Below are 23233 nucleotides of genomic sequence, written 5' to 3'. Positions count from 1 at the left end.
TCTTAGGACAAATGGACAGCCAGTGAGATTGCACCTGCTGCAGACCTATCAAGGTGATAGGCAAATTACAGTGAGTCCAGGTCCTTGCTTAGGAAGGAGTTGATTCTAGCTATGCCCAAGCTCTCAAAGCACTTCATCACAGTAAATGTGCGTTCTATTGGGTGATACTTGTTGAGGCAGCTGACCCTGCTCTTCTTGGGCACTGGCATAATTGTCACCCTTCTGAACAAGGTGGGAAACTCCGACTGCAGCAGTGAGAGTTTAAAGATGTCCTTGAACACTCCTGTCAGTTGGTTGGGACAGGTTTTCAGAACCCCATCAGGTCTGACACCTTGTGTTCACCTTCTTGAAAGAAGTCCTGACATCAGCCTCTAAGACAGAGATTGCAGGGTCACCTGATATTGCAGGAATTTGCACAGATGTGGTTTTATTCTCCCTTTCAAAGTGTGTATAAAAGATATTGAGCTCAACTGGGAGTGAAGCATCACAGCTATCCATGATGTAGGTTTTGATTTGTAGGAGGTAATGGCCTGCACACCCTGCCAGAGCTGACATGCAATCGATTCCATCTCTAACCTCAATCTGAATTTTTTCTCTTAAAATAGCATTCTGTAACTTGTACCTGGACTTCTTATATACATCTGGATCACTGGTCTCAAATGCCACAGATCTAGACCTCAGCAGGCTATGAATCTCCTGGTTCATCCACAACTTTTGGTTTAGTTATCTCAGGTGTTCTCAAAAGCTCACACAAGTTGGTGACAAAAGTGGTGTATTCACTCAGACTTGAAGATTAATCCCTAACTATTGTCCAGTTGGAGGTGTCAGGGGAATGGGGAGGGTTGAGGTGTTCAAGGAAACTAGGGTGGGAGGAAATGGAGGCTCTGAGGAATGAAAGAGGCGATGGGGGAGCCTGAGAGACCTGGGATTGGTGGGGAGTAGTACCGGGGGAATGGCAGCCCAGGGCCCAGTGCCAGTGAGAAAGGTTGCAGCCTGGAACTGGAGGTGACTGAGTTTGGAGCTGGAGCTAGAGGGTACGTAATATGTGATCTGAAGGCATCTGGTGTCATGGAAACCAGCTAAGAGGTTTGTTCAGAGGTTGTAATTAGTAGAATTGTCAAATCCGAACTAGTTACTCTGATCTATTTGGACTTAGGACCATCTTTGATAAGATGTCACACAGAAGTAGAGCATGTGGGATTGGGGATAATATACTGATATGTATTGTGATTTGGTGAATGTATAGAAAACAGAGAGTAGGAATAAACAGGCCATTTGGAAGCCTAGCACTAGCAGGATAACCAAAGGGTTGATTCAATTCTACATCAATGATTTGGATCTACTAGGGAGGTGAGGCCAGATGTGGTCTCAATGGTGTCCCATATTGACACTATTACTATTGATACTGTTACTAGTGATGGTGAGGACGTGGTTGTGATGAGGACCTACAAGTACCTGGGGGTGCATCTGGATGACAGACTTGAATAGAGAACCAACACAGGGGCTGTGTACAAGAAGGGCCAGAGTCACCGCTACTTCTTGAGGAGACTGAAGTCCTTTGGAGTATGCAGGCCTCTCTTTCACATGTTCTACTGATCTGTTGTTGCCAGTACAAAATGAGGTAGTGTGCTGGAACAATGATACCAACACGGGTGATGCCAACAGGCTCAATACACTGATTAGAAACTCTGGCTGTTATAGGAGTCAAACTGGACACATTGGAGCCTGTGGTCAAACAAAGGACCCTACGGAAAATCCTGGCAATTCTGGACAATGATTCTCACCTTGCACGCGTACCTTGGCTGAACAAAGGAACAGAAGACAACCGTGCTGCTCCAAAGAGTGCTACATGACGTCATTCCTAACCTCAGCCATTAGGCTCTATGATTAGTCAACCTATAGCCAGGGAAGTGATGACCCCCTCCTGCTAGACTGTTTGAGATAACTTATCTTTTATTCCTTCTTACTTCTCTTCTAATATTTGTATATCTGTGCACTTGTGACGCTACTGTGACACTGTAATTTCCCTCGGGATCAATAAAATATCTATCTCTCCATATAATGGGAACAAGATGTATTCATGTCTGTACTCTTGCAGCAAAGGTCAACATTGGCAGATGATACAAAGGTATTTAGCAATGTGGGCTGAGAGCAGGGTGCAGAGAAGCTCCAGAGAATGTAAGGATTTGGCAGGTGGAACATAATATAGAAAAATGTAAAGTACAAGACAGACAGGCACAGTATTTTTAAATAGTAAAAATTGAAAGCTGTTGATGTTGTGAGAGACCTGAGTATTCCACACTATTCACTGCTTGCTGAACTTGCACATTAAATTGCAATTAGGAAGAAAATTATATGTTATCCTCCATTGCAAGAGGATTTGAGTACAAGTGGATTTCCAAATATACTGTGCAGTGTCAGGTGGTCTGGTCTCACTAGCAAACACTTCTGCAAACTAATTCAATCTAATCAGAATTAGCACATCTGATAAAGTAGGACCTCCATATGAGTTAAGAAATAACTGTCCCCAGTCATCACAACACATAAGCACATTTCCACTGTGCAAATTTAAATAGTGCAACTTTTTTAACAATTATCTGTGTGCAGTAAAAACTATCCCACAATTATACAATTACTTTGCTCACAATGAGGATACAAATCAATGTTTTACCATTGGGACCCTGAGGTCCAGATGTCTTTACTACATTTACTACAAACCTTGATAACTGGTCAGCATTTCACTTACAAATTTATGCTTAACCTTCCCAAAATGCAAAGTTGCAACATCCAGCCCCTAACCTCCCAACATCAGAAAACTAGTTCCAAAGCACACCTGGATAGCATTCCTCAGTAAAACAAAAAATTGCAGCATATGTGGCTGTACATAGTGTTGTCACTTGGGGCTCAAACTGCACCTAATTAATCTTAAAAAAGTATTCAGTAAAATATTGTGTGAAAATACCAGCAATCGATTTCCAAGTAAAGTTTCTGACAGTTACATTACATTAACCACCTCCATTGGAATGCCAGTGTACTGATCTGAGTTAAGTATAGCCAGCTTGCAGAAGCTATGCCAGGCAATCCACAACAAGGTAGAACATAGATCATAGAACAGTGCAGCATAAGAACAGGCTTTTCTGTCCACAATGTTGTACTGAACTAATTAAATTTGTAATCAAATGGCCAACGAACTAATCCCTTCTGCCTACACAAGGTCCATACTCTTCTATTTCATGTACATTCTTGTGTCTATCTAACAGCCTCCTCAATTGTAATTGCCTCTATCACCACCCCAGGCAGCAAATTCCAGGAACCCACCATTCTATGGTAAAAATCTGCTCAACACATCTCATTTGAACATACACCCCCCCCCCCCCCAAACTTAAAGGACTGCCCTCTTGTATTAGACATTTCAACTGTGGGAAAAAGAAACCAGCCGACCACACTAACTATGCTTCTCATTTTAGCCTCCACTGCTCCAGAGTTTTGGACATCAACCTCAGTTTTGGACAACTCATCCTTATATCACATGCCCTCTAATCCAGGCAGTATTCTAGTACAGTGGTCCCCAACCACCGGGCCGCGAGGAAACGGTATGAGTCAACTGCATCTTTCCCCATTCCCTGTCATGCCCACTGTTGAACTTGAACACACGCGAGGTCATCAGTCGTCTAAATGCAGTGATACCCTGGTAGAGGGTATCACTGGTTGGCCTCGGGTAACTGGCCACCCCGTGTGGCCAGTTCATGGGGGAACCCGGTACTAAAATATTGGCAGACGACCTAATTTGGGCTCAGGGTTTCATAAGTAGCAAAGCAGCTACCTCACTACAATCTACTGAAAGCCATCCCTCGAGCCAAACTTTTGTTGGCCGATAGATCCTACCTACCAACAACGGGTGCAGGCACGCGCCCTGTCGCACTCCTCAGTCGGTTGGTTGGTCACTCTCTCCGGACTGCGACCACCGCCACCCCGGCACAAGGACCTCCGGCCCTTATCTTGTCCTCTCAACCCACCCACCACCAGCCGCATCTGGCAGCAGGCGGGCGGAAGGCTGGAGTTCAGGCACAGAGGCTGTCTAATGAGGCAATGAACACCTCAAAACTGCATCAGCACCTTAAGTCCAAGCACCCTGCACTTGAAGACAAACCCGTTGAGTTTTCTGAGCAGAAAAAACGTGAGCAAGCGGGACAGAAGCAAGTGCTGAGAGCCATGAAAACTAGATTGCGGAATAGACTGGACATAAGGAACCCCCTTCGAGTATCGCTGTCTCCCATCACCACTCTCAAAGGGGTCTTGTTGCAGGGAAGCAAGCCCAGGACTCCCACTGATTCAGCAATGTTGGTGTGTTGCAATGATTTTATATGTTCATACAAGGAAAATATACAGTGTGTTTAATATTCAAACATTACTTCGTTATGATGCTATTGACTTATAAGTGACTTATCACCATATTCATGCAAGGAAAATATGCGTCTTGTGTTTAATATTAAATTTGTTAAATAAACACTTTTAGAAATAAAACTGAATGCATTAGCCACTTATAAGTGAGTCATAGTTGACTTATCACCTATATACCGGTCCCATGATTAACACCCCTCAACCCCCCGGTCAGCCGGTCCACAAGAATATTGTCAAACTTAACCGGTCCGCAGTGCAAAAAAGGTTGGTGACCCCCTGTTCTAGTAAACCTCTTCTGCTCCATCTCCAAAGCTGCAATATCTTTCCTACAATGGGGTGACCAGAACTGAATGCAATACTCCAGATGTGTCCTAACTCAAGTTTTATAGACCTGCAACATAATCTCTTGACTAATAAAGGCAACCATGCCATATGCCTTCTTTAAGACTCCATCAAACCATGCAGCCATTTTCAGGGAGCAATGGACTTGGATGCCAATACTGTTAAGGGTCATGATATGAACAGTATACTGTCTTTTCACATCTGATTTCCCAAAGAGTAACACTTTCCATTTAGCTCGGTTAAACAATGGTGTGTGAATGATCTATATCCCACTGTATCCTTTATCAGTCTACTACACCAGCCATAACATCACCAATGTTCCTATTGTCTGCAAATTTACTAACCTACTGATCTACGTTTTTATCCAGGTCATTTTTATATCCCACTAAGCATGGGCTATGTTGAGTCTAATCTTGCTTAATTAATAATGAAGTCTGCTTTAGCTTACAGATACACAAGTACAAGCAGGTACACTGATTTGCTGAACAGACCACCTTTCTTCATTACCAGATTATTAAACATTTTCCAGACAAAAAGAAATATCACCCTATTTGCAATATGCTATTTGCATTTTTCAACAAATGCCATAGCAATTTTCATGCTTGCAAGGGCACAGTCAAAATACAGCCTCTGATGTAATATTCCATATTTTTCTTTTTAAAAACTGGCAGTGGCATCCAGCAATTCTGTTTTATAGACCAGAAATATCCCTGCAAAAAGGCCAGTATCAGGAGTATTGAAACTAACAATGGCATCCTTTACATTTATATGTGTGCTAGAAATCACATACATCTTGATTTAAAATAAATTCCCTGTTAACATCTATACATTATGTAACTAGAAAGTTTGTGCACATGCAAATTTATCTACAACTTTCTCAGGTACTCAATTAGGTTGTAATGAAATTTTGAACAGGCATATCATAATCAAAAACAAGCAGTGTTTGAATTTCATTGAGCAGGTTTTTTCAGCTGAATATGAACTAATGAGAAAAGGTTTAATTCACATTGAATCAGATATTGATCCTTAAGTTGAATGATATTATAGAAAATCAATAAGAAACAAATGTTAGTTCGTATTGGCAGCTGTCATAGTTACATATGCAGGTTTTTCGCAAATAAAACAAAGTGAGGCATTTTATATTTAATGAAATCCTTAACACATTTTAATGAACTCCCTAACATAAATATCAAAGCACATTAAAAATCTTTACATAACCACACCATCACACCAGACCAGCCTCTTAAAGTGAAACCCTAATTCAATGTCAATAGTTGCGAAATATGTACATTTCTTCCAATTTTGTTACCCTACACATAAGACACCACATCCTGAACACAGTTCTAATATTATCATTTCTGATGCGAGGAAAGGTTAAGGTTACAATAAATGTAAATAAACTACACTGTGAACTGATAGTTTAAAAATAATTTCTTATATAACATCTCAATAAATAAATTGCATACAAGTGCACTCGAGGAGCAAAGCTGATGGGCTTTTGAAAAGCTATGAGTGCACACGTTTTACAACAGTGAATTGCATAACAACTGTCAATACATTCCAAATATTATTACATGCAGCAATGTATGTTAAATGATCTCCAGAGGATAACTATCTAGCTTACTGTCTTTCCTTTTCTTTATTTTTAATTTTCCATTGTGAATTATCTAATCATTTGGCATGGTTATATATTTTAGGCTGATACAGCAAGAAAGCAACACAGTAGTAGGATGAAACAATCATTCAGATTAATAACATAGAACAGTACAGACCTATAATATGCCCATCTATGTAATCCTATTACACAATCAATCTAACTCTTCCCTCCATTATTCTTTCATTCACATGCCCATCTAAGACTCTTTTAAATGTACTTATTATATCAGCCTCTACCACTACCCTCATTCCAGGCACCATCACTCCACATGTTAAAAACCTACTTCTGACATCTCCCAAACACGAGGAAATCTGCAGATGCTGGAAATTCAAGCCACGCACACAAAACGCTGGTGGAACACAGCAGGCCAGGCAGCATCTATAGGAAGAAGTACAGTCAACAGGAGGGTGAAGCTAAGAGCTGGAAAGGTGATTAGCAAAAGGGATGCTGAGCTGGAGAAGAGAAAGGATCATGGGATGGGATGCTTTCTCTGGTGGACAGAGCATAGGTGTTCAGCTAAATGGTCTCCCAGAAAGCAGGATCTCCCAGTGGCCACACTTTTTAATTCCATGTCCCATTCCCATTCTGATATGTCTGTCCTTACTGTCAAGATGAAGCCACACTAAGGTTGGAGGAACAACACCTTATATTACGTCTGGGTAGCCTCCAACCTGATGGCATGAAAACTGATTTCTCTAACTTCCGTTAATGCCTCTCCTTCCCTTCTTACCCCATCCCTGTTTTATTTATTTTCCCTCCCCTCCTTTTTTTTTCTCTCTCTGCCCATCACTCTTTGCCTGTTCTCTATCTCCCTCTGGTGCCCTACCCCTTTCTTTCTCCCTAGGCCTCCCATCCTATGATCTTTTCCTTTCTCCAGCTCTGCGTCCCTTTTGCCAATCACCTTTCCAGCCGTCAGCTTCAACCCCAGCCCCTCCTGCCTTCTATCATTTCGGATTTCCCTTTCCCCTCCTACTTTCAAATCTCTTACTATCTTCTCTTTCAGTTAGTCCTGACGAAGGGTCTCGGCCCAAAACATCGACAGTGCTTCTTCCTATAGATGCTGCCTGGCCTGCTGCGTTCCGCCAGCGTTTTGTGTCTGACATCTTCCCTAAGCTTTCCTCCACACACCTTAAACAGATGTTCTTTGGCACTAGCCACTGCCACCTTAAGAAAATGGTGCTGACTGTCCACTTTATCTATGCCTCTCATAATCTCATAATGTACATCTCTGTCAAGTCACCTTTTATTTTACCCTCTGTGGTTCCAGAGAGAAAAGCCCTAGCTCGTTCAACATTTCTGCATAGGTTGCATGGTCGTTCATGCTGGTAGACGGAATAAAGGAGTTAAAACTATTTTCCAAATGGGTAGCAAATTCAGGAACTGTAGTCCTAGCAACACACACAAAATGCTAGTGGAACACAGCAGGCCAGGCAGCATCTATAGAAGAAGCACTGTCCACGTTTCAGGCCGAGACCCTTCGTCAGGATTCTCTAAAGGTTACCTTGCAGGTTGAATCAGTAGTAAGGAAAGCAAATGCAAATCATAAAATCATAGAAAAATACAGCACAGAAAACGGCCTTTCAGCCCATCTAGTCCATGCCAAACCATTTAAACTGTCTACTCCCATCAGACTGCATTGGGCTAATGTTAGCATTTATTTCAAGATGACTATAATATAAAAGCAAGGCTGCATGGCTTCCTGAAAAACAACTTTTATTAAGACATTGGATAGACAACGCTTGGTTTAGTGAACCCCTTATCTAAGGAAAGATATGCTGGCATTGGAGAGGTTTGATCCCGGGAATGAAAGGGTTAACATGTGCGTAACATTTAATTCAGATTCAAATTATTGATTGTTCTGGGAAAAATATTTTATTTAATTCAGTTCATATCATAGTCCAGACAGGTAAGCAAACCATTTTGTAGTGGCAGGTCTGGCTTCTGTACCTTTCATTATCAGACAAGGGAATCCACAGGCAGACTGCACCATCAAAGTCTCATTTTCTCTTGAACTGTCAGCACATGACAAGATTTGCAAACAAGTCAGACAGCAGCCATTTTATCTTGGGCTGCTACACTGAACAAACTAGATTTGAAGTGCTTGATAAGCGGCTGTTCGCTTCCGTGCCTGCAGCAATCAGGAGGGAAAAACAACCAATCAACCACAAACAGGTAGCAACCACAGACATTTTTGTCCTGGCCTGCCTCTCTTGCAGTATAATGCATAGCACAACAGCAGATTGAAGATGGGGGATGGGAACAGTGCAAAGGCTGTGCTTAGTTTGTAAACAAAATTACTTCGGGTTTAGAAGATGTATGGGTTAAATTATAAATTATAGCTGAATAATCGACACTGCCACAACATGTACCTTTCTTGTTTGCACTTTAATATAAATGTTTTACACTTCTTTAATAGAATGCATGATATTCTGATGGTTTCAAAATACTTACCTAAGCATAATTATCAAAATATAACAATGTAACAGACAGGCCACTTATATTTTCTCCCACTGCACGAGATTCATAACTCCAAATATGACAATACTGAACACCTATATCCTTATCTCTGTGAGAATAGATCCTAATTACTGTATTCAATTCAGTCCTATTATCAAATGTCACCAACTGGATGAAATACATTTTGAAAAAAGGACAGAGTTGAAGTGATGCGCAAGATCTATTAACAAGTTAATGGATAAGGCATAATGTTTGTCTAAGTGATTCATCGTTTATGGTACATGGCATTCAGGAATAGCATCTTCCCCTTTGCCATCCGATTTCTAAATGGAATTTGAACCCATGAACACTACCTCATTAATTTTTTATTTCTGTTTTTGCACTACTTATTTTCATTTACTTAATATACATATACTTACTGTAATTTTCTTTCTTCATATTTATCATGTATTGCATTGTATTGCTCCTGCAAAGTTAACGAATTTCAAGACACATGCCTGTGATATAAACCAGATTCTGATTCTGATTAAGAAGTTTCCAAAGGTAGCATATAGAGCTGAACAAATGAAGATACATTCTTCCAACAATCTATCACACATACAGCCTGTACAATATTTTAAGATTTTAAGCAACTCACCATTACTCTGACTTGAAGATACAGGTGGGTTAGTACCATATTAAACCAAGCTAGTCATTTGAAAACATTAATTATTTTCCTTGTTTCTTCAGCATAAAATAGAAAATGACTATATGTGATGAGACTCAATCGGCCAATTTTCCTACTTCCAACATGCAAAAAGCCTTCTCTATTTTCAATTATTTAGATCACAAGAAACTGGGTACAATGTCAAGAAAATGATCAATTGTGTAGATGCTTGTACTAAATGTTGGTTTATAGATCCTGATTGAATACAGGAGAATAGAAGTCGTGTAAAAGCTACTCAAAGTTCTAAAAGCAGCTGTTCGGGGCCTTATATCTGAGGGAGGATGTGGCCGATTTCACCAACACTTCAAAATAACCCTTTAGCCTAAGACTACCAGCTACACCAGTGATCCCCAACCACCGGGCCACGGACCGGTACCGGGTCGCAAACCGTGTGCTACCATGTCGCAGGTCATTACCCACGCAAGGTCATCAGTCGGTCATTAACTTGATGAGTAAGAAAAAAGTCACTTGAGAGTTTCTTTGGAAGAGGTGGTAGGGGACATAAAAGGCCTAATGATGATGATTACGCAGAGACAGCTGAGGCCAAGACTGCGAAAAAAAAAGAAAGCTTCCTTCAACAGAAAATACAACGAGTCGTACATAAAGTACGGCTTTAATGCAACCGGTGACTCACAAGCTCCAAGCCCCCTGTGTGTGATATGTGGAGACAAGCTGTCTAATGGGGCAATAAAGCCCTCAAAACTGCTTTGGCACCTTGAGTCCAAGCACCCTGCACTTAAAGACAAACCCGCTGAGTTTTTTGAGCAGAAAAAATATGAGCAAGCGGGACAAAAGCAAGTGCTGACAGCCATCACCTCCACAAATGCTGCTGCTCTGAAAGCATCGTACATAGTGGCTAGCTGTATAGCTAAGGCTAAGAAGCCTTTCACTGTTGGTGAAGAATTGATTCTGCCTGCTGCCAAGGGCATGTGCCTTGAACTGTTGGGAGAAGCTGAAGCTAACAAGACAGCACAGGTTTCTCTTTCAGCTACCACAGTTTCAAGGAGAATCGGTGACATAGCGGAGGACATCGAAGCACAGCGGTTGGAACGGCTTAACGAATCACCATGGTATGCTATCCAGGTGGACAAGTCTACCGATGTCGACAACAGGGCATTACTGCAGGTTTATGTGCGATATATATTTCAAGACGATGTGCACAAGGATATGTTCTGTGCACTGCCGCTGCCAACTAACACAACTGGTACAGAACTAAAGTTTTTGAATGACTACATGTCAGGCAAACTGGACTGGTCATTCTGTGTTGGAATATGCACAGACGGGGCTGCAGCTATGACTGGACGGCTGTCTGGTTTCACCACCCAAGTCAAAGAGGTTGCTCCTGAATGGCACTCCACACACTGTGTCATTCACAGGGAAATGTTGGCTAGCCAAAAAATGTCACCTGATCTTAACAGCATATTGAGTGACGTTGTTGAAGTTATCAATCACATCAAAGCAAAAGCCCTTAATTCACATCTGTTTGAGCAGCTTTGTGAGGAAATGGATGCAGAGCACAAACGCCTTCTCTTACACACTGAAGTCAGGTGACTATCAAAGGGGAGAGCCCTGGCCAGGGTTTTTGAGTTAAGAGAGCCACTACAGAGATATCTTTCAGGAAAAATCTCACCATTGGCAGCACACTTCAGTGATGAGGAGTGCATAGCAGAACTCGCTTATCTGTGTGACATCTTCAACCTGCTCAATGAACTCAATTTGTCACTTCAAGGGAGAATGACAACTGTCTTCAAGTTGGCATATAAAGTGTCTGTTTTCAAAGCCAAACTGTAACTGTGGGGACGGCGAGTGGACAGGGGCATATTTGACATGTTCCCAACATTAGCTGGGATTTTGGGAGAGTGTTGCAATGATTTTATATGTTCATACGAGGAAAATAAGTGCTGTGTTTAATATCCAAATGTTACTTAAAATGTTATGATTCTATTGACTTATAATTGACTTACCACTATATTCATGCGAGGAAAATATGTGCTATGTGTTTAATATTAAATTCATTAGATAAACCATTTTAGAAACAAAATTGAGTGTATTTATGTGGCTTATAACCTACATTCCGGTCATGATTAACATGGTCATGATAAACATCCCCCCCCCCCCCCCCCATGCTGGTCAGCCAGTCTGCAAGAATATCGTCAATATTAAACCGGTCCGTGGTGCAAAAAAGGTTGGTGACCCCTAATTAACAACTCCAGCAGTCTCTGTGGCTATGGTGTATACCATCTACAAAATGCACTGCAATTATTTGGCCAGGCTACTCATACAGCACCTCCCAAATGTATGATCACTATCACTGAGAAGGACAAAGGCAGCAAGTCGCACACTATGCTGTCCTGGAAATAGATTACAGGTTTTTCATCACTTGATTTAAATCCTGTTACTCCCTATCTAACAGTGATCAAACATATAGAAGTTAAAAGACAAATAGCTTACGACTATCCCTACCTTACCATAACCTGAAAAGTATTGAGAGAAATCTTAAAGAAAAGCAATGATGGAGATGGATGGGGTAGTAGAATTAAGATGATGCTTCATGACATATATAAATTAGAAAAAAATTACATATCAAAATAAGTTCAATCTTTTAATTAAAATTTTTTTAAAAATTAAAACTGCAGAGGCTAGAAATCTGAAACAAAAACAGTTAGAACACACAGTAGGTCAGGCAGCATCTGTAATAGTTAACATTCCATGTCTAGCACCCTTTATCTAAACTGAATAGGAAAGAAATACAAATTAGTGTCCTGCCAAGGGGTTTCAGCCCGAAAGGTCAAATGTACTTTTTTCCACAGATGCTATCTGGCCTGCTGAGTTCCTCCAACATTTTGTATGTGTCACTCAGATTTCCAGCATCTGCAGATTATCTCATTTGTGACAAGTTAGTATTTAACAGGAGAGAAGGTAAAGGAGAGATGTGTAGAATGAATATTTCTAATAGGGCAAATCTAATTGACTTCATGGAGAAAGTTAACAGCCCATTAACCTTCTTTGTCTGTATAATGTGCTGTAAATGGTGAGACTGTGGGAAATGCTCAGTAAACCAGGCTGTATGAATAGAATATGCAAAATCTGATGACAAGTTGAAATAACTGACTGTGGTACAGACCGACAAACAGAAAGTGCAATATTTATCTTGTCAGAAAATGAGGGGAAGAAATGTTTATAGTTGTTTAGAGCAGATCATTTGATGCGTCTGTAGCTGGTGGGTAAGGGAGAAGCAGAGCTGAATTGGATAATTGAACTGAAGACCCTTTCAAAAAAAAGCACAAGCCATAAAATTTTACAATGGAATATTTGAATGAATGTTTGTGTTTGAATGGCAAGTTAAAAGGTTCTTACACTCCTGTGTCATGACAAGATATCTGAGGACTGATTTTTGAATTTCAGTTGGCACTAGTCATGTTTGTGAGAAAGCTCTTTTGCAGGAAGCAAGCATTATATATTAATGATATTCCAGTGCAGTATTAAGGGTGTGTCAGAGTTTATCAGCATTTTATATAAGGCATTAAAACCAAGGTCTTGACTCTGATAAACAAAGTGAATTGTAAGTAGTCTGTGTTACTCTTTGAATTAGAGTGGGGAGCTCTTATTTTCCAATTATCACCATTAATTAATACTATAACGTAACACAACTGGTCATTTCTGAATCAGAATCAGATTTAATATTAGGCATATGCCGTGAAATTTAATTTTACAACAGCAGTACACTGAAATACATTATAAATAAATAGAGAAAAAACTGAGCTGCATTAAGTAAAAACACAAAATGCTGGCAGAACTCAGCAGGCCAGACAGCATCTATGGGAGGAGGTAGGGACGACGTTTCGGGCCGAAACCCTTCATCAGGAGTGAAGTAATATGGGATGGGTCAAGAGGGTTCTCTTTCTCTCTCTTCTTCCCCCCTCACTATAATCTCCCCCAGCCCATTTCCCTCCAACCTATCACTTCCTAGCTCTCTACTTTATCCCTCCCCCCACTTCTTATCCCCCCCTTGACCATCCCATGTTATTTCACTCCTGATGAAGGGTTTCGGCCCGAAACGTTGTCACTACTTCCTCCCATTGATGCTGTCTGGCCTGCTGAGTTCTGCCAGCATTTTGTGTTTTTATTTATTTACAGCATCTGCAGATTCACTCATGTTGCATTAAGTATATGTCTATTAAATATTTAAGTTCAAGTAAGTATTGCAAAAGAAACAGAAACAAAGTAGTGAGGTAGTGTTCATTGGTTCAAAGTCCATCTAAAAATGGACAGAGGGAGAAGCCGTTCCTGAATCAGTGAGTGTGCATCTTCAGGCTTCTGTACCTACTTCCCAGAGTGACTAGGGCATGTCCTGGGTGGTGGGGATTCTTAATAATGGACGCCACCTTCCTTAGGCACCACTCCTTGAAGATGTCTTGGATACTATGGAGGCTCACACCCATGATTAAGCTGAATGATTTTACAAGTTTCTGCAACTTATTTCGATCTAGTGCCATAGTCCCCTTTAGCAGACGGTGATGCAGTCAGTCAGAATGTTCTCTATAATACATTTGTAGAAGTTTTCGAGAGTTTGAGTTGACAAACCAAATCTCCTCAAACTCCTAATGAAATATTGCAGCTGTCTTGCCTTCTATATAGCTGCATCAATATGTTATGTTCAGGTTAGGTCTTCAATGATTATTGATACCCAATGCTTGCTCTCTCCACTTCTGATCCTTCTATGAGGATTAGTTTGTGTTCCCTCGTCTTACCCTTCCTGAAGTCCACAATCAGCTCTCTGGTCTTGCTGACATTGAGTGAAAGGTCATTGCTGCAACACCACTCGTCATTGGTATATCTCACTGGTACACACTTTCATCACCATCTGAAATTCTACCAACAATGATTGTAACATCAGCAAATTTAAAGATGGCATTTGAGCTACAATTAGCCACACACTCATGGGTATAAAGTATAGCAGTGGGCTAAGCAATCATCCCTGTGGAGCGCCAGTGTCGATTGTCTGTGAGGTGGAGATATTGTTTCCAATCTGCACAGACTGTGGTCTTCCAGTTAAGAAGTCGAGGATCCAGTTGCAGAAAGAGGTACAGAGGCCTAGGTCCTGTAGCTTTTCGATCAGAACAGTAGGAATAATGGTGTTAAATGTCGATCTATAATCAACAAACAGCAACCTGACATAGGTACTTGCACTGTCCAGGTGATCCAAGGCTGCATGAGGAGCCACTGCGACTGCGTCTGCTGTAAACCTATTGTAGCTATAGGCAAATTGCAGTAGGTCCAGGTCCTTTCCTGAGACAAGTGTTAATTCTAGCCACGCCCAACCTCTCAAAATATTTCATCACAGTCAATGTGAGTGATACTGGACAACAGTCGTTGAGGCAGCTCATACTGCTCTTCGTGGGCCCTTTTGAAGCAGGTGGGAACTTCCAACTGCAGCAGTGATGGATTGAAAGAGCCTTTGAATACCCCTGCTAATTAGACTACATCCCACACTACGCCGGATAAATCCGTAACCGAAGCTTTTGCTCTTCGTTTGTACCCTCCGTGCACACTAAAATGGTGTTTTCGTCTCCTGAAACTGGAGCTTTTCAGAAACGCTTTCCAGGCTGGATATTTTTGAAAACACTGCACAGGCAGATCAGTGCGGACGGCATAACCAGAGACTTTTGAAAACACTATCAGACGGCAACATGCTATTTCATTGTTTTCTTGAACGCAACCTAACAATTTCAGAGCAGACGGCAACGAGACTGAAGCCAGATTTACTGGCTCACCAAATGTACTCACCAAATACTTTGACCCATAACTTACTGAATAAATAAGTATACTCACTTTGCCCTATTTTCTGTCCTTGCTGGTATGAAGGTGGTTTACCTATTTATGCAAGTACTTCTCTGACAATAGATGTGTAACAGCCTAATGTAACACTGTATGGAAATACAAGCTAACACTGATGCAGACATGTTTTATACATTTAACAAGGTGCTTTATTAATGCAAGAGCGTCATCAGTTTTTCAATGTTCGTCGTCAGCCGGGTCAATCTGTCCGTGAACTCCCTGTCGGTTACCGCCGTACGCTCCAGTATTTGTTTTTTTTTTAGTTTTAAGTTCAACAGCCGTCCATCGTTTTAAGTTTTTCTAGTCTGTAACTACACAAACGCGCACTTCTACGGCGAGATTCGACACCAAACATGTCGATTGTTTTCGGTAGATGTGTCCTACGCATGCACAGTAGATTTGCCGAAATCTCCGTTTCAGTGTGGATAGAGATATTTTCAAAAACGCATAGTGTGGACACCTATCGTTTTTACGCGAAACCGGAATTTTCAAAATTACCCGGTCCAGTGTGGATGTAGCCATAGTTGGCACAGGTTTTCAGACCCTTACCAGGTACTCCATCAGGCCCAGTTGCCTTGCAAGTGTTCACACCCTCTTGAAAGGCAGCCTGGCATTGGCCTCTGAGACAGAGATCACAGGTCATTAGATGCTGCAGGGATCCTCATAGCTATAGTTTTATTCTTTTTAAAGCAAGCATTGTATTCATCTGGTAGTGAAGTATCACTGCCATTCATTATGTTAATCTCATTAGTAATTTGGGAAAAATATTAAAGTACATTTTATATATATTTTGGGATGATCTGAGCTTCTGTTAAGGCTGCATAAATTCAAATGTGTTCTTTCCTTAGCAATCTGTAGTTTCAATCCATATTTTAATAAAATATCATAAAGGAAATACAATGCAAAAAAGAAGAGGGAGAGAGGTAAAAAGAAGAGGTAGTAGAAGCAGATACTTGACTATAGTATTTGCAAACTGTCCTCTTTACTGGGTATATTCCATAAATATTGTAAAAAGATAAATTATCTTATTCAGTAGAATGCATGTAACTGGAATTATAATTTATAGGAAACAAAGCTCTTGTTACAGTTTACAACTTTATACGAACCTGATACATTTCAAATTGTAGTTTCCACAGTATCACAAGGTTCCCCTTTAATACTCACATACTAATACACCAGTGTAAAATGGAAACCATCTTTCTTTTCCCCCAAAGATAATCATAAACCACAAGTTAAATTTTGCTGAACATAACGCAAAATTTGTTCTGCACCACAACAAGATGTGGGGGTGGGGGAGGAAGAAACTTTCCGGAGAAGTTGGTCGGATTATGCAGAAATGCACGAGAAACCAAGTATGTGTCAGATGGCCGTATTTAGCTTATAACTGCCTCAAATGCAAGGATCATAGCAATAACTGCAAAGCACTGTACATTTTCTTTGTAATTCAGTAATGACACATAAAGCACAATGGACAAACCACAGAATTTCAGAATGCTCACAGCAAGGAAGTGGGTTATTCAACCCATCAAGTCTTTACTGGGTCCACTTGAGAGCATCCAAACTGCCCCATCCATCCTGTGCATGCATTGTCCTGCAAAGTGTTTCCTTTGGTAAATTTATCCTGCTGCTTTCTGAATGCTATAATTGAATTTACCTTCACTTATCAGAGAATAATTTCCATTCACTACGTAAAAACATTTCTCCTCATGTCAATCTCTCAACTCAAGAGGGAAGAACACTACAATTAAACCAACATCTTGGTGTGGATTGGTGTTCATTCAGAACAAATTTATAGTGAAGAATGAATATAATGTCAATCATTTTCCCAGCACCAAAACAAGATTCTTGGTGACTTTAAACAGAAAACCTATTTATCTCTCAGTCATAGCTGCAAAGCTCTCAGACATTGAAAACTGGCTTGCTGGTGAGCAATATCATGGAAACTTCAGAGGAGTCTCACGGAAATGAAGAGTTTGACTTGCTAGAGTGATCTAGGAAAAGCATTCCTGCTTATTTTGGCATCACAAAGATTTTCCACTTTATCTTCTATGAAAATATTTAAACATACAAAGGGTGCTTCTAATCTCGCTTCGCCTGATAAGAAAGGGATGGTGTCCTGCTCATCACATTCCAACCAAGCAGAGACCATCTATTTTCATGCCTATTTTTTCATGCTTTTGTTAAAACTGTAAGTTGTCAAGGTCAGAAGCAGCTTTGTTCATTTTCCCTGAGATGAGTAGTTGAAATGGGCAGGAACACTGTTCTCTATCCCTAAAGAAATAAAATCCTTATCTTGATGACACCTCAGTTAAAGAGCTCTGCACAGCTATAGGAAGGAAACAGAAACTATAGAGGGTACAACATGGACTCTCTAGTATACTTTATGCTTTTGAGGAAATACAATACATTAACAAATACATCAAAAATCAATGTGAAGTACAGTGTAAAGGTCTTTCTTAGAGGTTGGGTCACGTTTGAGGTAAAAGACTGTTTTCAACTCTGGAGGAGTCAAAAATGAAGAATCACAGGTATGATTGAAATTATAGGCAACAGAGGTTTACAAGACAGAACATAAAAAACCAAGAAAATTATGAGGCTGTGGTGTTACATCCATGGTAAAAATGGTTGTTGCAAAAAAAACCCTCAATAACCAAGATCAGATTGGATAGATTTTTGAGTTACTTTTTAAATATTCGCTTATAGACATGGATGTCACTGGCAAGGCCAATATTTATTGCGCATCATAGTTTGATAACTAAATGACTTGCTACACCATTTCAAAAGACGTGTAAGAGTCAATTGCATCAGTGGATCACTAGTTAAATATTAGCCAGAACCTGGTAAGGATATGCAGGTTCCTTCTCTGAAAGGCAATATTTGATTAGTAGATTCATGTTTACTTTTTACTCCAGAATTAAAGACTCGGTGCAATTCAAAATCATGTGTATTACATATCAATGATCTATACTGGTTAAGTAATTTAACAACCATGCTTCCTTGCCCCAGGCAGAACACGAAATAGAAGCAGGAGTTGGCCCTTCAGCCCCTTGTGTCTGCTTCCTCAATTGTAGCTACTCTTTCTTTCCCAGTGCATTCTTAGCACTGTTACGTACCCCGTAACTGGGTCACTTACCAGCAAAGATAGAGAGGTCTGTTGAAGTCTGATGGTACTATTTTTAACAGTATTTATTGATAAAATACACAAAAATAATATCAATGCAAGCATACAGATAATATACGTCGTCAATACTAAATCTAAAAGCGTGGGTATAATAATAATCAATAAGAAATAGCTCTATCATTGTCTAGGGTATAATGTATTGTCCGATGGAAATATAAAAATCACTTTAGTTTTAACTTGCCCATTCCTTTTATGATGTCAATCCTTCAAGAGTCGTTGGGGGACTGGTTTCCCCTTTGTGGTTAGCTAAAGCTGTGCTTCCGTGGCAAGACCCACCAATTCCGAGGCAAATGGAAAGGGACGCACGTGGGCGGTTTCCACCGGCTTTCGCTATTACTCTGTTACAGGAGTTCTAGCGTTTCTTCTGGTGCGTCTGAGGGGCTGTTCCCACAGACCCTCTTTTATCCTGACTCACAGGGTCTCAGATGTCAATCAGGTTGGGATGATGCAATCCCTCCACCAACCACCCCCCCCCCTCGGTACATTGCCTGGGGGCTTCGATGCATCGTACAGGATTCAATACACAATTCCAACTCCAAGAGACAATAGCCGGTATCAATGGTTCCACCTTTCGGAGGCCAGGACACATTCCAAACTCTTTGTGGATTCTGCATGTCTTTCTCTCATTTCCTGGGTCTCTTGAACTGACTTAATAGTGATCTTGCGATTCTCAAAAGGGAGGGGGCTACGTTGTACCCTTCGACCCCTCAGAGTTGTGGCACATTCGTAACAGCACTAACCTAAAATACCTACTCCTTGATCTTGTTATTATTCTCAAATGTTCCATTATCAATTCCTTCATAATGGATTATAGCATTTTCCTATAGTTAACTTTCTCATAATGATACAGTTAGTCAAATATGACCACAATAATTTATTCATGCTCAGAATTCTGTTAGGCCCAATAACATGTATTTATGATTTTGTTTTACAACACCTTTGATATTTTAAAAAAAGATTTAACACCACTGCACAAGACCATTTCAGTGACTCAGAGCACCAGCTTGTTATTGCACAAAGGTGCATGGATTATAGCTTGATTTAGCTTTTAGCTGGACAATGAACTGAATGCTACTGCTAGCATTATCCTCTTCAAGTAAAAGTGAAGTTGTCAGTGGGGTGGGGAAGGACAGTGTGGTAATCTGCCAAAATACTTCTTCAGAAATGGCTGCCAGGATGCACAGACAGGAACAGAGCTGGATGCTGAGTTCTTCCAGCATTCCGTATTAGGTTCCAGACAGAAACAAATTTATCTTCAAACTTCAATGAATCCAGAGCATTTGCTGAGAAGTCACACAAATGATAATAGATTGCTTGTGATTATAGACAGCTTCATTTAAAGACACTTCAAAAATGTAATATCACCAGCCTCCAAACTACGATACACAAATATGAGATTCCTTGCCTTGGAAATCTACAAGAAATTGCAATTAAGTAGCCTAGTTAACAACATAAAATGGGAAAAAAAATCAAAGTAGATTCAAAGAAAGACACTAAAAGCCTGGTGAAAGAGGTGGGTTTTACAAGGAGTTTTAGCAAACAAGTTTAACCAAAGAATTCCAAAGTCTTAGCCGAAATCGGTATAGATATGGGTTGAAGGAACACGAAGCACACAATTTAAGTGAAAGGCAGAGAGAATTCATGAGAGGATTTGCATAGTTGTATTAAGTTACAGCAATTGACATGGGTGAGACAATGACGGTATTTAAAGACAACAATGTGAATTTTACATTTAAAGTACTCAAGGAGCCAGTGGTAATATATTTGACTCAGGGCAGAAACAAAATCAGGTTCAGGTTCATTATCACTGACATGCATCATCAAATTTGTTATTTTGTGACATCAGTAGAGTGTTATACATAAAAATTACTAAATTACAAAGATAAATAAATGGTGCAAAAAAAGGAACAACAAAATAGTATACATAAAAAAACACAATGCAACACGAGTGAATCTGCAGATGCTGGAGATGAATAAAAACACAAAATGCTGGCAGAACTCAGCAGGCCAGACCGCATCTATGGGAGGAGGTAGTGACGACGTTTCGGGCCGAAACCCTTCATCAGGAGTGAAATAACATGGGATGGTCAAGGGGGGGATAAGAAGTGGGGGGAGGGATAAAGTAGAGAGCTAGGAAGTGATAGGTTGGAGGGAAATGGGCTAGGGGGAAGGTGGAGAATTATGGGAAATAAAAGAGAAAGAAAGGTAGGGCTGGGGGTGGGAGAGATTATAGTGAGGGGTAAAAAGAGAAAAAGAACCAGACTAAAATAATAGATAGGGATGGGGATAAGGGGGGGGTAGGGGTATCAATGGAGGTCTGTGAGTTGGATGTTCATGCTGGCAGGTAGGCGGGAGATAAGGTACCTCATGAGATACCTCATCTTGACGGTAGAGGAGGCCATGGACAGACGTGTCAGAGTGGGAGTGGTCTGTGGAATTGAAGTGTGTGGCCACATGGAGATCCCGCCACTGCTGGAGGACCGAGCGCCGGTGTTCGGTGAAACGGTCTCCCAGTCTGCGGCGGGTCTCCCCAATGTATAAATGGCCACATCGGGAGCACCGGATACAGTATATCACCCCAGTTGACTCACAGGTGAAGTGGTGCCTCACCTGAAAGGACTGTCTGGGGCCTGGGATGGTGGTGAGGGAAGAAGTGTGGGGGCAGGTGTAGCACTTCTTCCGAGGGAGGTCAGTGGGGAAGGATGGGGGGATGAATGGACAACGGAGTTGCATAGGGAGCGATCCCCGTGGAAAGCCAAGAGTGGGGGGAGGGGAAGAAGTGGTTGGTTGTGGGATCACGTAGGAGGTGGCAGAAGTTACGGAGGATTATGCGTTGGATCTGTAGACTGGTAGGGTGATAGGTGAGGACCAGGGGACTCTATCCCTGGTGGGCTGGTGGGGGGATGGGGTGAGGGCAGAGGTGCATGAAACGCAATGGAGGACAGAGTTGATAGTGGACGAAGAGAAGCCCCTTTCTTTAAAAAAGGAAGACATCTCCTTTGTCCTAGAATGAAAGGCCTCATCCTGAGAGCAGATGCGGCGGAGGCGGAGGAATTGAGAGAAAGGGATAGCATTTTTTATACACAGATACATACATAGTATACACAGATTGTTCTGAAATATGATTGTGGATGGAAAGAAGTTGTTTTAAAAAAAACTAAGCATTGTTCTACAGGCTCCTGTACCTCCTCGCTGATGTTAGTAATGTGAAAAAGGCATGTTGCAGATGGATGCTGCCTTCTTAAGGGCCACCTTTTAAAGGTATGATCGATGTACCTATGATGGAGCTGGTAGTAATTTTTGAAAATGAATTAAAGCTCGAACAACAGGAAGCTGGGAACCACCAAAATAGTTAGTAGACACAATAGTTCATAGATGTGAGATACAGCAACAGATTAAGGTCAGAAGATTAAAAGATCTGGCTTCCATCGCTGTCCAAGACTGGTAGCATACAATTATTTCCTGCTTAAAATAGCATGTACAGTACAGCCAATGAATCATTGGGATTTGACTTTAATATTTAAATTAGCTTTCTGCCACTCTGGGACAAATGATCATCTGATTTCAAATAACATTAAAATGGTGGGAAGCAGAAATGCAGCACAACCATATGGACAATCTAAGTACCTTCCTTCCTACACTATTGACAAATTGGGAGGCATGAATATTTCAACAGGATTCAACTAACGTGTAAAAATAAAGATTTCTAATAAATAATAGAGGGGCTCTCAGAATAGAGGGGCATCCTTTTAGAACGGAGGTGAGGAGGAATTTCTTTAGCCAGAAAGTGGTGAATCTGTGGAATTTGTTGCCACAGAAAGCTGAGGAGGCCATGCCTTTACAAATATTTAAGGCAAAAGTTGACAGATTCTTGATTGGTCAAAGCATGAAGGGATACGGGCAGAAGACAGTAGATTGGGGATGAGAGGAATAATGGATCAGCCATGAAGAAATGGCAGAAGACTTGATGGGCCAAATGGCCTAATTATGCTCCTATATCTTATGGTCTAATAAAGAAAATTCTGAAAATATGAGGCCTGACTTGAGATCTCCAAGGTAAATTTCACATGATTCTGATCCATGATTGGCATTTCCACTCTTGCTGTTCAATCAGACATCAGTCTTGCTATTCACATGCAAATTTGCACTGGAGTTGTCGATTACACTCTCTGCTAATCCAAAATTAGTATAATCTTAGTACTAATTCATCAATTTGTGGAATCAATCTTACAATATTTAAGCCATTTTGTAATCCTGAAAACTTCCACTGGATTATTCATTGAACCAATGCTGCCATGGAAAATACTGGTTTTCTAAGCCTTTACCTTATAAATACAGATTATATTCCTGGAAACAATCCAGTAATCATACTTCACTATGTTCCCCATTATACTGAGGTGCCAGATTTGTATGTAAGTATAGCAACTTTATAGAACACAGAACAGTACAGCACTGAACAGGCTATTTGGCCCCCAATGTTGTGTTGATTTTGATGCCAATGTATACATAATGTCCTCTTCCTGTATATCCTCTAAATCCCTTGATTCTCTTCATATTCATGTGTCTGTCTAAAAGCCCTTTAAATACCACTGAAATGCCTGAGTCCATTATCACCCCAGTAACCTATTCTAGGCATCTAACTTTTCCTGCA

The 23233-nt window shown here is 40.8% G+C and overlaps 2 protein-coding genes across 9 annotated transcripts in view; one reads left to right on the top strand and one right to left on the bottom strand.

The window, feature by feature from the left end:
• The window catches only part of LOC132391148 (F-box-like/WD repeat-containing protein TBL1X), a 349009-nt gene that overhangs the window by 190025 nt on the left and 135751 nt on the right, over positions 1-23233 (bottom strand). The window lies entirely within an intron of this gene.
• Positions 6377-11646, top strand: LOC132391149 (SCAN domain-containing protein 3-like). The gene is made up of 2 exons (XM_059963979.1): positions 6377-8572; positions 9587-11646. The coding sequence occupies exon 2, from the start codon at positions 10077-10079 to the stop codon at positions 11112-11114; it is 1038 nt and encodes a 345-aa protein (XP_059819962.1). The 5' UTR covers positions 6377-8572; positions 9587-10076; the 3' UTR covers positions 11115-11646.

Source organism: Hypanus sabinus, chromosome 3, assembly GCF_030144855.1.
Source record: "Hypanus sabinus isolate sHypSab1 chromosome 3, sHypSab1.hap1, whole genome shotgun sequence".
Taxonomy (NCBI): Eukaryota; Metazoa; Chordata; class Chondrichthyes; order Myliobatiformes; family Dasyatidae; genus Hypanus; species Hypanus sabinus.
Note: the sequence above shows the minus strand (reverse complement) of the source record. Positions and strands in the feature narration are given on the sequence as shown.

What these genes read in the sequence shown, in the direction of transcription:
- LOC132391149 (XM_059963979.1), top strand. Translation starts at nt 10,077, where the DNA reads ATGATGATGATTACGCAGAGACAGCTGAGGCCAAGACTGCGAAAAAAA.